This window comes from Numida meleagris, chromosome 17 (genome assembly GCF_002078875.1).
Source record: "Numida meleagris isolate 19003 breed g44 Domestic line chromosome 17, NumMel1.0, whole genome shotgun sequence".
NCBI lineage: Eukaryota > Metazoa > Chordata > Aves > Galliformes > Numididae > Numida > Numida meleagris.
In genome coordinates this window covers 3,902,438-3,917,281 of record NC_034425.1, presented here as the reverse complement: position 1 = coordinate 3,917,281, position 14,844 = coordinate 3,902,438, and the positions used below count along the sequence as shown (strand labels likewise).

Here is a 14,844-nt window from a genome sequence, read left to right as displayed (position 1 = left end):
AGTGGGGTGCTGTGATTTAACGAGGTGATGCCCCCCCCATTCCCGCAACCGCTGCTCATGGGCCCTTCCCGGTGGAGGCAGTGGGGAGAAGGGGGGGGGTAATGGGGGGTGAGTTGTGGGGAGGGGGGGGCGGGTTTGTTTTTTTGTTTTGGTTTTTTTTTTTTTTTTTTTTTTTTTTTTTTTTAAAAAAATTTTTTTTAAAAAAAAAAAAAAAAAAAAAAAAAAAAAAAAAAAAAAAAAAAAAAAAGGAAAAAAAAAAAAAACAACCGACAGAAAACAACAGAAAACAGGTCAAAGGTTTTTTATTAATTTAAAAAGAATTAAAAAAAAAATAATAATAATCACTTTTTTAACAGCAGCTGTCCCTGGCTCTTCTCTTTGCTGGGGGGACACCGGCCCCCATCCAACCTCAGCCCCACTGACACTGGGATTCCTTTCCAGCTCGACCCCCAGCCCAGTTCCCGTCGCCACAGCTCAGCACACAGTGAGAAAATGGGGTGAAACCTCCAGAACCGGGACACAGCGGGGCCAGGGATGCACAGGTGGGGACGGGGAAAAGGAAAGGAAAAGGAAAGGAAAAGCAAAACCCATCCAGGTCCGCTTACCTGCTCCGAGCACAGCAGCACTGGGGCTGATGGGAACCAGCAGTGCAGGTGGGCACTGATGGGGTGGGAGGGGCTGAGCACAGCGCCCTGCAGTGTGTCCCAGCTGGGTCTCATCCTGCCGTTGGGCTCAGGGCTTTGCTCTTGAGTTTCCCTTCTTTTTGCACAGGGGGACCCCAGACCCACTTTGTGGGTGCCCCCCCCCCCAGCAGTGTTTTAGCACCTATTTCCTCCCTAAAGACCAACCCCCCAGAGGTGGGTGGGTGGGATTGGGGCTATTTGCAGGAAATATTACCCCCCCCCAGCACCACGTTGCCTTCATAGTGTCACTCCCCTTCCCCCCGAGGAAAGCAAACCCCAACAAACTCATCCTGGGATGTCGGCCCAGCGCAGAGCAGCTGCAATGCACTGCAGTAAACCAGGGCCTCATCAATTGCTATTTAAGTAAATGAACTGTGGGGTTTCGACCTGGCGAGGCAGGGACAAGGAGTCCCAGCTCCTGCACTGGGAGCAGGTGGGGGGGGGGGCTGCACTGTGCGGGTATTGGCCCCTTTGGGGCTCAGGGTAAGGGATGCTGGTTGGACACTGAGTGCATGATGGGAAAATCCCAGCCCCACATCCCCCTGTGTCCGCGTCGGGGTTTGGTCCTTCCCTGCAGGTGCCGGATGGAGGGGGGGGCAGCCCCATAACCTGCATGGGCAGCGAGGAGAGGGGATGGATGGACGGATGGATGGACAGATGGATGAGTGGGTAGAAGGATGGAGGTAGTGGAGGACGAGGTGTCCGTGCATGCAGAAGAAGGATGCTGAAGGCAAAACCAACCCCACCTCTACCCCGGCCATGCAGGTGCATCCCATCCACTGCTCTTTATTGCTGCTGCCCGCAGCCCGTTGGCCCACCCGGCGCCCAGGGGTGGGTTTCGGATGGGGTCCCACGGCTGCTCTCCGCTGTGGGGCTTTCTCCTCCTCGCGGTGGCCAGAGGTGGGGCAGGCGGCCGTGGGATGACACTGGGCGCTGCTCCTGCAGCCTGGGGGTGCCTGGGGGGGAGCACAGGGGTTCATGTGCCCGTTTGAAGGCCCCAGCTTTGGGGTCAGGGCACTGAGTCCAGGACTCGCCCTATTCCATGCACGTCCTCACCCTCCCCTTCTGCCCCAGACCCCAAGCCCCCATCCCACCCCCCCAGGCTGTGGGCACAAACCCTCCCATTGCCCAGCCCGCTGCAGGATAGCTCGGTGCCTCCCCACCCTGACGTTCCCCGGGGCCATACCCGGCTGGCTGAGCGGGGACAGGGCGCTCTGGGGCCGCGCGGGCAGGAGGTTGGTGTCCTGAGCACCCCAGTGCCTGGGGGACGGCTTGGGCTTGTCCCTCGGTGAGCCTGGAGGAGAGACCAGAGAGAGGGGACGTGTGAGCAGTTGGGTGTGGGTCCCCCCCATTGCAGATTTGGGGTTAGAAAGGTTACTCCGCACCCCATCCCCCGGCCGTACCCTCCTTCCCTGCGAGGGCAGGCAGCTGTGCGTCCCACCGGCCCTTGTAGATGTGCCCGTCCTGGCCCAGCAGCTCCACCTCGGCGTGCTGGGAAGGAGAACGGGGAGCGGTGCCAGTGCCGCGTGCACAGCCCAGGTGGGAGCCCCCCAGCACCGCGGGGGCCCTGCTCCCAGCTGCCCCAGTGCCCCCAGAGCATCCCTGGCAGGGAAAGCCATCGCCCATTGGACATCTCCCCAGGGCAGCCCGCAGCTGGCCCTGAGGATACGGGAAGGGTTTTTGGAGCACCATGGTCCCGTAGAGAGAGCTGAGTGAAACGCTGGTGTGAATGCAACATCCCCCATCAACCCCCCCATGTACAGCTCTCCCTGGGGAAACTGAGGCACGCTGATGCTCAGCGTCCCCTCCCAGATTTGCTCAGCCTCAGACTGGCTCCCTCCACCCTTGGAGATCCCATTTCCTACCTCCATAGAGATCCCATTTCTTGCATCCTTCGTGATCCCAGATCCCTACCCTCCGCGGAGATCCCAAATCCCCACCTCCACCAACATCCCATTTCCTACCTCCTTGGCAAAGCCGCCGTGGGGCTGCGGTGGTGCGGGGCCGCAGGGCGGGAGGTGCGGGGGGCGCGGGCAGCGCTGCATGGGGTGGGTGACGGTGTGCAGCCCCCCGCAGCGCCGCGGCACCTGCAGGTACCCGCTCTGGGCTCCCTGCTCCCTGCGGGGTGAGGATGGGTGCTCAGGGCGGGGGCCACCCCTGCGTCACAGGCACAGTCCCCGTGTCCCCGCGTCCCCCACCTGTGGCCATGCTCCGGCTGGAAGGTGGCACGGGGACGCACGGCGAAGCGCGAAGGCATCGGTGGCAGCGGTGGAATGGTCAGGATGTGCCTGGGGGGCGGCGAGAGGGCGATGGGGGGCAATGAGTCACCCTGCCCTGCGACCACCCCCCCCCAGTGTCCTGCAGGCGTGTGCCCTAGGGGGGTGGGGGGGTGACCACATCCCCTGCTCAGAGCCGGGCAGCACAGCACAGGGGGCAGGGTCCCACCTCCAGCACCCACCCGACCCCACGGAGCATCCGAGCCCCCCAGAACTCACGGTCCAGGCACCAGCATGTGCAGGGGTCGGTCGCAGGACACGCAGTGGAAATGGGCCAGCAGCTGCCTGCAGGGAGAGCATCGGTGGCAGCATCGGGTGCTGCAGAAGGGACGGCTCCCTGGGGTCCCACCTGGGAATGCGCCCGCAAAAGGGGCTGGGGGCTACGGGGGTACTCAGGGTGCCACGAGTCCTGCGGGTCCATGTATTCCATCCCTGCATCTCCCCTGTCCCTAGGAGCCTGGGACAAGTTCTGCCACACAAACCCCAAGGAAACCAGTAAAGGGGTACTGGAAACCTGGTCCTACACTGCGGGGTCTGGCTGGCAGAGAGCGTGGCAAATTTAGGGGCCTCTGCCATGCTCCTGCGTTAAATCCCTGCCCCAAGCTCCTCGGTGCAGCCAGGATGCACACGGGGCCACGCGCAGCAAAAACAGGCAGAGAAAGGCACCGGTTTCATCTCCAAATGGAGAGAGGGAGCTGTCCCCAGCTGTCCCCAGTGCACCCACTTCCGAATCCCAGCTGCATCATCAGCCTCTGCCCGCGGCGCCGTCTCCTTGAGCTGCTTCAGGACGCTCCTCCAGCGCTCCTCCAGCTGCTGCCGCAGCGGGGCCAGCTCCAGGCGGTCCAGCTGCATTGGGGCACAGACCCTCGGTGAGACGCCCCGAGGCCTTCGTGCCCCCACCAGTGCCACCAGAGGCAGGAGGGGTGACCCCGCTCAGTGGGATGGGGGGGGTGGGGGATGACAACCCACCCTGTACCTTGGAGTCCAGCTCCTCGATGAGCTTCTGCTGGACCTGGTGCCAGTCCCGCTCCTGCCCCGTCACCTTGCTCAGCATGTCCCCGATCATCCCGTTCAGCTGCTCCATGGCTGCGTCGAACTGGGCGCAGCTGACTTTGCCGGCCAGGGCGGCTCTGTCGGCTTTCTGGGACGGGGACAGGGGGATAGCAGGGCACCGTGGGGTCCTGCCCCGCTCCCTTCCCTCCCTGCAAAGCACGGGGATGCTCTGACATCTTACCACGTCGATCTCCAGCACCAGCTCCTCCTTGTCCGCCTTCTCCTTCTCCAGCCTCTCCAGGGACTGGAACAGAGCCTGCAAACACAGAACGGCCCCGCTCAGAGCCACCTCCTCCTGCTCCCCTGCAGCTCTGTGATTTCTGGCCCTCTGCAGGGCTGCACGCCGTGGGACTGCGTGCAGGATGCTTAAAGCCCCACCTCAATGTCCCTCTGCCTCTGGTGGCGGTCGTCCATGAGGTTCCCAGTGACGGAGCTGAGCTTCTCGCAGTCCCCTTGCACCTGGACGATGGTGGCCTGGATGTGCTTCAGCAGCTCCTCGTCCTGCTTTGGGGGGAGAGGACAACAGCCCAGTGCCGTGTGAAGGATGCACAACGGGAACTGTGCAGAGCGGGCACGGGACCGGGGTTGTGGGGCTGGAGGCTGCGGCACCAAACCCAATCCAACCCAAAGCGAACCCGGCGGTGCAGCAGCTCCATACCTGCCCCCTGGCCTCCTGCTGCCTGCCCGCTCTGCCCGCTGCCTGCCGTGCTGCCACCGACTCCACCAGCTCCTGGAGCTGCTCGTAGCGCTGCAGCAGCCGCCCCAGCTGTACCCCCACATCCGTGCTGCACACCGGGCACGGGGCCTCTGCCTGCTCTGCGCTGCCGGGGGGGGTCAGGGCCGGCTCGGTGCTGCCCAGCACGGATTGCAGCTCGTCCAGCTGGAAAGGAGAGGAGCGCCGTCACGGCCCCACCAAGAGTGGTCCCTTCAAGAACAGCCCCGTGCCCCCTCCCCGTGTCCTCACCTGCTCCTGGAGGCGGTTGCCCGTGTCGGCCACCAGCTGCTCCTGCATGGCTCTGGCTGCGTCCTGCTGCTCCCTCAGCTCCTTCAGCTCCCTCCTCATTTCCTGCAGCATGGACCTGGCCGGCGAGAGGGGCGCGTGGCCGGAACCCCCTGCTGATCCTCACCCCCAAGCAGTGGTGCTCTCGGGAGCAGCAGACCCCCTCCCATCCTCTTACCCCAGCTGCAGGCTGCCGTCCACTTTCCCATCGGGTCCCATCACCCCCAGCTTCCCAAAGGCGTCCTGCAGCTGCTTGATCTGGGAACAGCAGTGGCACACGGTCCCCGTGCGGGGTCCTTTGGTGGCCTCTCCCTGCCCACCCCCAGCACTGCTGCCCTCTCACCTTCTCCTTCTCGCCGTGCAGGTCGCTGGCCATGCCCTGCAGTGCGGACACGCGGTCCCAGAGGTCGGTCAGCACGCTGGCAATGCTCTCCTGGCCTGGAGGGACGTGACGCCATCAGGGTCCAGCTCCAGCTGCAACCAAACCTCACCTCCAGGTTTTCCCACTGGGAAACCCCCTCCATCTCCCCAATTAGTCCCAGTGAACCCAACCTGCTGGGCAGAGTCCCCAGACCCCCATCCCCACCACCTCTGGGGTCCGATGGGTTCCCACCTCCCTCTGGCAAGGGCAGACGCAGCTCCTCCAGCTCAGTGCGGTCCGACTTAGTGGCCTCCAGCCGGGCCACCCGCTCCTTCAGGGCATCGCAGAGGAGGCTGAGCTGCTTGAGAGCCTCCGCTGTCCCCACATCATGGCCAGAGACCTCAGGCACTGCCAGCCCTTGTGCAGCGGACGTGGAGCCGGTGTCGATGCCAGGGGACGTCTCAGCTCCCGGAGCAGTGGGCGAGACTGGCTGCAAAGCTTCGCCTCTGCCCTGGGAGCGTATGTCATCCACCCCTGACCCCATGGCACCGGGGGTGGTTTTGGAGGGGATGGTCTGAGTGTGGGGTGCTGTGCTGGGGGGGCCTGGCTGAGCCCCCGCTCCTCCTCCTTGGGACCACGGGGGTGCTGGCTGTGTCCCCAGGGTGCCAGGGGACCCCGGCTGTGTCCCTGGGCTGGTGACCTGGGTGTCAGGGGACCCTGGCTGTGCACCAGCAGTGGTGACCTGGGTGCCAAGGGACCTCGGCTGTGTCCCTGGGCTGGTGATCTGGGTGCCAGGGGACCCCGGCTGTGACCCTGGGGTGGTGGCAGTGGCTCCAGATGTCCCTGTTTGATCTGAGGCAGTGCCTGCCCACTTCTCAGGGGCCCGTGATGCTCTCCTCATCCTCGCCTGTGTCCCCATGGGGCCAGGCTGTGTTCCTGCAGTCCCTCTGCCAGTCCTGGGCCCAGGCTGCGTTCCTGGTCCCCCTGCGGGTCCCCTCGGGCTGTCCTCACGTTGGGTGTCATCGCTTGACTCAGAGGATTCGGTGGCTGAAAGTTGGTCCCTGTCAGCTCCCTGGGAAGAAGAAACCACGGGAAGGCAATCTGCAGGCAGGCTGAGCCCTAGGGTGGGAACAGTGACCGCGCCGTGCCGTGTGCCCCAAGCGTCCCCCAGAGTACGTCCATTCCTACCAGCGCGGGCTCTGGGTGAGCTCGTGGCCGTCCCACGTCGCTGTCCGACCTCACCCCATCGCGGCGGCCCCGCTGCAGCGCTGCGCCGTCCCGGCCATCCTCCTGGGAGGGGAGCCCAGAGAGGGGATTTAACGGGGCCACCCGCAAAGGGATCCAGGCAGGGTGTCCTCCACCCGCAGCCCCCCGGTGTGGGGAGCAAGCAGGGGTGCAGCAGCGGGGCTATGTAGAGCGAGGTGGATGGGGGAGATAGGGGTGGCTCACCAGGCCCAGCACCTCCTTGATCATCCGCAGGTCCTCTCCCATTTGGGACTGCGCTGCCTTCATCCCACCGAGCTCCTCGAGGAGGTCCTGGGAGAGGGGCACGGCCTGGAAGGGAGAGGAGGTGGGGAACCTCGCAGCTGCGCTGGGGGCCTGGTTAGCGCCCAGCTGCACCAGATCGTGGCTTACGGAGAGCAAAACGGATGGAGGAGATGGGGTGTCTCCTGCAGGAGGAGGGGGGAGGCACAACGAGGAATGGCAAAACCCCCCAAAACCAGCCTACAAAACTGCACCCTGCAAAACCTTTACCTTGGAGCCCTTGAAGTCATCGCTATCCCTTCCTTCGCCCTCCTCCTTCAGCACGTCGGCAGCTGCAGTGCCCGAGGCTGGCGGCTGCCCCCGCTGCTGGGGGTGCTCCCCGGGGGCCGCCTGCCCCGCGGTCGGGAGGTGCTGCAGGCCCAGGTGCTGCAGCATGGCGCGCAGCAGGCTGTGCAGAGCCGTGAAGTTGACGGCCCCGACTTCGGGCGTCCCGATGGCCGCGTCCAGCAGCTCGGACAGACTGAGCGAGGCCATCGCCGTGAGAAACGGAGAGCGGCCTGTGGGGGAGGGGGGGTTCAGGGTGAGGGGCAGAGTGCTCGGCAGCCTGCAGCCGTCCTCCTCCTCCTCATGGCAGAAAACGATTGAATCTCACCCGAAGCAGAGGGTGGGCGTGCGCGGTGCCCCCAGGGCACGGGCTCTGGTTGTAGGAGAGCCCTCCTTACCGCTCTCCCCAGTGGCTCAGTCTCTTTTCCACGGCCCCAGCACCCCCCAGCTCGGTTCTGTCCCCGCTCTGCACTCCTGTTCCCAACCCCATTCCTCCCTTCATCTCAGTTCCTCCCCAGCCCCATGCCCCCAGCCCGCTCCCCCGCGCCCCATCCCGCACCCTCCCCGCGCTCGGCACCTCCGGCCCCGCACGCTCCGGCATTAGCCCCGCCCCTCTCCCTGAGCCCGCCCCTTCTCCCCTCTCATTGGCCGCAGCTCCACTTCTCCGGCAGCTCATTGGCTACGGCCGCCGCCCACGTGCCGGTGTTTACTGGAAACGAGGCCGTAGCGTCCCCCGTTGCTACGCGACGCGGTGACCCGGCGCCGCCCGGGGTGCCCGCAATACACGCGCACGGACTCCGCGCCGCGCCGCTTTCTTTTCCCCTTCAGTGCAACGAGGGACGCGGATTCACGCAGCCCAGAGCCACGGCTCCCGCACAGGGAGGGACACGGCCGCGCTGCCGCAATGCTTCCCCGCTGAGGTCGGGTCTGGAGGGGCAGGCGCCGCAGGGAGCCGCGGCAGCAGAGGAAAAATAACAGAATAGGAAACGTGGACACCCGGCTGCTTTCCACACCAGGACGAGCAGCTCACCCTGCCGTGAAGGAGCCCAAGCCTGAGCTCCAGCACCTGGCAGAGCCACCTTCAGCTCTGCACTGTGCAGGGACCGCTCACGTTGTAGAAAGCAGCCAGTGCCGGCAGAAGTTGGGAGAGCACGGGAAAGGGACAGGGCCAAAGTGCTGCAGGAAGAGCATAGCAGCAGACTGCTACAGCAACGGTGGGGGGAGGGGGCTCAGGCAGAGGAGAAGGGCGGAGACCGGGCTCAGTGCCAGACCTGCATGGAGACAGCAGGGTGAAGGGGACAGAAGAGCAACGCTGCTCCTCTCCCAAACCCCAGCTCCCAGGATGGAGCCCAGCACTGGCGTTCAGTCATCCCATTCAGCAACACTTCAGCCCCGGATTGCAGTACGAGCCCCTGGCCTAGAAGCCACCCCCTGGTCACAGAGCACAGCTGCCATCTGCTCGTAGTGCTTCCAAACCACAGGCGAACCCAGCAACAGGCTGAAGAGCTCCCCCAGCCCCGGGCAGCCCTTGGAGGAGGGGTGCTGGATTGCAGAGACCTCGCTGTTCTCAGGGCTGGGCTTCCCCCCACCCTCCCCAGCCCTGGGACAGGACATTACCCTGTGAGACAAACTCCGCCGCAGCCGAGGCAGCTTGGGCTGCAAGCACTGGAGGCTCCTCCCGCTCACAGCATCCCTGCTTGCCCCTTGGCACCGTTCAGATTTCAGACGCTGGAACGGAAGAGAAGGATGAGTGAAACTTCACCAGGAACCTGCTGGAGCCAGCCCTTCAGCAGCACAGCTCTCCCGCAGCAACCGCCTGCAGCAGGATTTGTTCATCACAGCACCAAGCTAGAAGGCAGGACAGGTTTTACTGGAACGCGTTTATTTGCTTCATTAAGGGGGAAGATCACAGTTTGGGAATTTACCCTCGTATCAAGCTGGAGATAAAGCCCTCCACAAGCACCTCACGCTGCTTTCTGAAGCCTCCCCTCCAGCCAAGGATTAGTGTCACTCAAGAAAGGAGCAAGCAGCAAGTCCTGCTTCCCCACGGAAGAAGGCTACAAGCTGCCAAGAGCCTATTTACAGCAAAAGCCTCACGGTTCAGACACAGCAGCTGCTCAAGGGGTGAAGGGGTCACTGCAAGCACCAAAAAAATGCAAAATCCTATGCTTTTTATTGCGGGCTGAGTGTTATTGTTTCAGAGAGCCCAGCTGTGCTGGAGGCAGGTATTGTCCTAACCCCCCTCCCCACAACATTCTGCCCCAATTCAGTAGCTTCGGGCAACTCTAGGAATCGTGCCTGGTTCTGCAGTGCAGCCAAGAGTCCGAGTGATGACCCAGACCCTCACGTCACTTCCCACTGAAGCACGACGACGACCCAAGGCTCACAAAACCAGACAGCCAGCGCGTTAACTCGCAGCCCTTGCCCCGCTGGGAGACACGTGTGAGCCTGCTCCCAGCGCCCAGGCCCACGGAGCCGAGCAGCCCCGGGGGTGACGCGCCCCACGCCGCCCTTCCTGCCCGTTCTGCTGCCTTGGTTCTGATGAAAGCAGTGGCTCTGCCATGCGAGAGATCAGAGGGCACTCAGCTCTGCCAGCAGCGAGCGGCGCAGCTTGGCTGCCTCAGGGACACGTTCCTTTCTGTGCTCCCTCAGAGAAGCCACAATCAGAAACAGAAACCCAAACGCTGCTTCCTCTTGCAATCCACACGCAGCAACGAGTGTTCTCTGTTCCTTTCTCAGAAGCTGACAGCTATTTTTTTTTTTTTTTGCTTTTCTTTTCCCCCCCCAACCCTTCAGAGCAAGAGATAACACTAAAAAAAAAAAAAAAGTTTAAAAATTCAAACCTTTCCTCATTTCTCCATCTCTCTCGAAGTTGTAAACCCTCCCCCACTGCCAGTGGCCTCTTCTGTTCAACTGTAAAGTGCTGGTCAGGTTGATCTTTTCCTATTGGATCTCACGGCTCAAGACCCTGAGAACTCTCACCCTTCCTACAAGAATAAACGGTTGTGTTACGCCTATAATTTATGGTATTGCCTTGTCATGCATATTTCCTTCTCCTGTGGAAGCCAGGACAGGGGCAGCGTCAGGTCTAGTCATCAACAGTGATGTTGCGGAAGAGATAGGCCATGGACTCCCCGTTGTGGATTCGTCGGATGGCTTCAGAGAGAATCAAGCTGATATCCACAGTCTTTATCTTGGGGCACTGCAGCTTCTGCACCTCATGAGGAACTGTGTTGGTTACTACCACCTATGGAGTGCCAGAAAGAGAAGAACATCAGTTGTGCCTCTGATGCATTCTCACTGAGCAGCTAGCCCAGCTTGGCTCCAGGAGCAGTGCACACCTGCTGCTTCACAGGCTGAGGAATCCTTGTGGGCTAGAAAAGAGATTAAACTACATGGTGTCCCCCAGGTGACAGCCCACCCGTTCAGGGGACCACCCTGACCACCACTCTACCACAGCCACCACCACAGAGGTGGATGGGCCCATTTAGAGCACAGGATCTGACACATTTCGTTACTGAGGTCCAGGTCCAAAGTGTTTTTCTCATAACGTGCCCATTGGCTCACGGTCAGGTGGGGAAAAGAGAGGCAGAAGGCCTGTGCTGTGAGAAAGCAGTCACACACAGCCAGCTGTGGTGAGGGGAATGCCCAGGCAGGGATGACTCATCCACCCACATACATAGAGACACAAACCTGACCCGAAGCATCAGAACTGAAAGCATCCCATGTGATCACTTCACAGGTACCAGGTAACCGACAGGGGCAGAACCACAGTTTCTATTTCTTAGTGCCTTCAATCAATCCAGACACCAGAGCCAACCCTCCCTCTGCAGTCCAAACTGGCACCCACCTCATCGATGGAGGACTCCTCTATGAGACGGGGTGCATCCGCCGACAGGAGCCCGTGAGTGGCCATCACAAAGATCTTGTAGGCCCCACGCTCTTTCAGGATCTCTGCAGCAGCTACAAAGCTTTCCACATCATCGATGATGTCATCCTGAGAAGAAACAGAAACAGCATCAAGCCCAAAAGCTGATCACGCCCGGGGTGCAGAAATGGATCTGCAAGGGACTGTGGCTTTGGCCATGAACAAAGCAGAAAAAAAAGTAACAACAATCCTCAGGCTATTTCAGGTGCTGTTTAGATGCAAAACCAGAGTCTGTGAATACCACTGACCCTATTTACAGATTCTTTTGCACAATACCAATATTGTGTTTTGGAAACAATACAGTCCCAGCACACATATGCAAAACAGAGCTTATCTTGAGCAAGGTTTTTTTTTCCTCGCGACAGCAGCTGCATGGGAATTGTTACACAGCAGCACGGCACAGGACATATGAGAAGCTGAGCAAGGTTTTTTGTTTTAAATCCTTTAGGAGATTTCTTCACGTATCCTGGATTTGTTGAAGATTTGCAGATGCTGCTATCTGTAGATTCAAGGGGACAAGAAGATCTGGGGTTTACAGGGCTGAGCTGAATGGTTCTCCGTAGAAAGTTGAGAAGAAAGAAAGAAACCAAAGTCACCAGCAAAGCTAGAGAAAGAAGTGGCAACAACCATGTTCCCACCACGCAGCAGCAGTCCCTCCTACCCTCTGGGACACTGCAGCTCAAGAAGACATGCTGAAAGCAAGCCATGCCCACCCACTCCTCTCCGTCAGGCTCATACCACAATGATGGCAATTCTTCCTCCGACGTCTCCAACCACAGTTATTGGCGGCTTCTCCTTGGCCATCATCACTGAAGAAGGAAAAAACAAAAGAAGTCACTTAGCCCCGAGTCAAACTGCAGCAGCCCCACTTCACAGAGTCTTAGGGCGGTGCACAGAGCCAGCCATGTGCTTTACATCACCCTGATCCCCACAGAAGTGGGTAACCACTGCTCTGAGCATCGCCTTCCTCTTTAAACAAACAGCACCGCTGCGTGAAGATGAAACTGACTGTTTCTGCAGGGACCAGCTATTGATCTCGGTGACAGAAGCAGCTCCAAACATCTCACAGACCCTCGTGCAAGGGTGCTACAACACAGACCTCATCTGTGGGTAAGGGCAGTGACTGCCTGTGCTCCAAAATGGGACCCGAGGCAAGGAGCCTCATGACTGGGAGCAACAAATGGGCTTCCCTGCACAACACTCCTCAAAGGGCACACGGTCTATAATGCTCCATTTTTCTCTGGCTGGACTCACTGATTTTGTCCCAAAGATTTGACTCAGACTGCAGCTTGCTTGCTTCCTCTTGTATCACCCAACATGCAAGGATCTTTCAGATAATGGAAGCACCTTACCAATACCTGCCCAGGCAAAGGAAACTCGAGGGAGCTTTCAGCAGCAGAATCTGCTGAATATTTTAAAGTGGGTTAACAGAAAGAGCACGATAACATTCAGTTCCAACTCAGTTCTACAATCACATTGCAACCAGCAAGTGGAAGCAGAAATACACACTGATGAGCTGTGCTGACACATGGTGAAGAGATGCTGGAGGAAATAAGGTTCTACTCTTTCCTGACTCTCCTTTTGCACAGACGAGGCTCACGCAAAGAACTACACGTGGAGCAGGCTTTGTCCTTCACCCTGAAAAACCTTCAGCAGCAGCGTGAAACAACAAGAAAGATACAAACTAGGAAGCACTGTTCAGATGTGACACAGCCTTTAGACCCCTGCCAGCCAGCAATCAGCCTCCAGGACTGGATGGGGCTGTGCTATTGATACACCGAGCCTCTTGCTTGCCAGAGGGAGCTTGTGTATGCAGGAAACACTGCAGGAAAGCTCACAGCATGGGAAGGGACACAGTGGTGGGTACGTGAGTTTCATCGAGTGATCATCTGGGCTGATCTAACCACTGCAGCAAAGATCTAACACCTTGTAACATCCACAGGCCTGCACCCCTCAGCTTTCACACTACCTACAGGGAATGCAGCAAAGTGTCCCACCAAGCACGTTCCCCTTTGTAAACGTGGGGCCTGCAAGAACTCTGGCCACAACAGCTTCTCGAATCCAGAGGAGTTTTAGACCTAGGAACAACATCTCACTGCCTATCGTAACGCAACCCACTGCCACACAATAACTCACACTTGAGACACGAGCTGCTGCCCATCACAAAGCCTGTCTCAGCACCCATTTCAGCCCTCCTGGGTCACAGGAGTCCTACACCAAGCTCCCTGCCCTGCACAGCAGGCTGATCCAGAACCATCCCCACCGCTCAGCAGGGCCTGGAGCGCTCCGTCCAAGCACAGCGGGGTGAGTCACACTGAGGGATGTGATGAAAGCAGCTGTGAGGACCACAGCTCCAAAGACTCCTGGGCAGTGCTATGCTTTGTGTACACGTCCTATCCACTCCCTGGTTTCCCTGAAGCCTACCAGGACTGTATAAAAGGCTTCCAATCGCTCTGCTTTGTCCGGACGAGTGTTACTCCTTGCAAAGCAGTCTGAATAAGAACAACACCCCAGCTACCTAGGGCTTAAGGGTTAACAGCTCTTTGGAGCACACATTCCTCAGGCTCTGCATTGTTATTTTTGAGTCTCTCAACAAATGCAAAGTCACGTCTAAATCCTGAAGGCAAAATATTCTTACGAGGAGGAGGAGAACTTGTAATCAACTCGGATTAAGCTGCAGAAGAGATAAGCAGACCATAAATTTCAATTACAGGCACCACCTACCTGCTCAGATTAGTTATTAACAAAACTCCTGGTGGGAGCTATGAAAAAAAAATAATATATATATATCGAAAGGATTGCATCTGGCTGCTGTTCCATCCTGCGTGTGCACCCAGAGGAGTGCCAGTTCTGCTTACAAGAGCCAGGCTAGGGAAAACTCTCAGCAATGGTAAATAGATACAGGGAGCTGAAATTCAGCACTGTTTTACTGACAAACACGTGAAGTTCCAGCAAACCTGTGCCCTCCCATTTCATCAAGGAAGCAAATACATTCCTTACTATGCTCAAAGGCCAACCGAGCAGCTAGCAACGTTAGCAGTGCTTCACATCTTTTGTCTGCTTTTAAAGGCTTGTATTTCAAGTTTGCTTTATTTTTAAAGTATGGTAGGCAGCGTGTCGACCTACCCGGATCCTAAAGAGATGTTCTCCCTTTTTCTTGTTCAATTTTCTCTGCAAAGAAAAGAAAAAAATTGCAAGCCAAGATCCACCCACAACCAACCACATCAAACTGCAAGAGAACTTTGATCGCTGCAACGTGATGAGAGGGTATGCAAGGGTTACTGCAGCCAGCTGCTGCTGCTTCAAAATCTTTGGACATATCTGTGTGCACACGTCAGAGCTGATACAAGAAGGTGGAAAAATGGTTCCAAATAGCGAAGAACAGCCTCTTCCCAAACACAAAACCCTTTGGTTATTGGGAGTGCAGGTCAAAGTGTTGCTATTTTTTCCTGGAAAGTCAGAACAGATGCTCCTTGCACTGATAGCTTCAGGAATACGAGAGAAAACAGCCACCATTTTTACAGCACAAGGATATCAAAGAACACGGGGGTGCTGGGGAACTAAGCCCATCAGCCCAACCTGCACCATCATCCTGCTGAGTGATACAGCACCATGTGCTGAAGGTGAGAGGATGGTGGCAGGAAGAAACAGCATTCCCAGCTGCTTAAACCTGTTGCTTCAATTAAGAGTTAAAAAAGGAATGCTAAAACAAATTCTGTTTGGAGCTGACCATT

General features: G+C 58.5%; 2 protein-coding genes across 14 annotated transcripts in view; both read right to left on the bottom strand.

Annotated features, from left to right (window-relative positions):
- Positions 1,444–10,159, bottom strand: QRICH2 (glutamine rich 2). 5 transcript variants are annotated; one of them, XM_021415181.1, is made up of 20 exons: positions 10,026–10,159; positions 8,800–8,910; positions 7,129–7,415; positions 6,823–6,927; positions 6,562–6,663; positions 5,626–6,445; positions 5,356–5,450; positions 5,191–5,270; positions 4,977–5,091; positions 4,671–4,892; positions 4,391–4,516; positions 4,194–4,268; positions 3,936–4,100; positions 3,684–3,805; positions 3,179–3,244; positions 2,882–2,971; positions 2,648–2,801; positions 2,087–2,174; positions 1,870–1,977; positions 1,444–1,639 (listed from the first exon to the last, which is right to left on the bottom strand). In XM_021415181.1, the coding sequence occupies exons 3-20, from the start codon at positions 7,390–7,392 to the stop codon at positions 1,470–1,472; spliced, it is 2,967 nt and encodes a 988-aa protein (XP_021270856.1). In that variant the 5' UTR covers positions 7,393–7,415; positions 8,800–8,910; positions 10,026–10,159; the 3' UTR covers positions 1,444–1,469. The 5 variants fall into 5 exon arrangements, with proteins under 5 accessions (XP_021270856.1, XP_021270854.1, XP_021270853.1 ...); XM_021415179.1 differs by lacking the exons at positions 8,800–8,910; positions 10,026–10,159 and adding an exon at positions 7,742–8,784; XM_021415178.1 differs by lacking the exons at positions 8,800–8,910; positions 10,026–10,159 and adding an exon at positions 7,760–8,784.
- Positions 9,044–14,844, bottom strand: part of PRPSAP1 (phosphoribosyl pyrophosphate synthetase associated protein 1) — a 23,955-nt gene continuing 18,154 nt past the window's right edge. For 7 of the 9 annotated variants that reach the window (XM_021415185.1, XM_021415192.1, XM_021415184.1 and 4 more), the window contains 3 exons: positions 11,849–11,919; positions 11,033–11,179; positions 10,271–10,429 (listed from right to left, as the gene is read on the bottom strand). In XM_021415185.1, coding sequence (XP_021270860.1) covers positions 10,271–10,429; positions 11,033–11,179; positions 11,849–11,919 — 377 coding nt within the window. Of the gene's footprint in view, positions 10,430–11,032; positions 11,180–11,848; positions 11,920–14,844 lie in introns of all 9 variants that reach the window. The other 2 variants (XM_021415188.1, XM_021415189.1) reach the window with 1 other exon arrangement.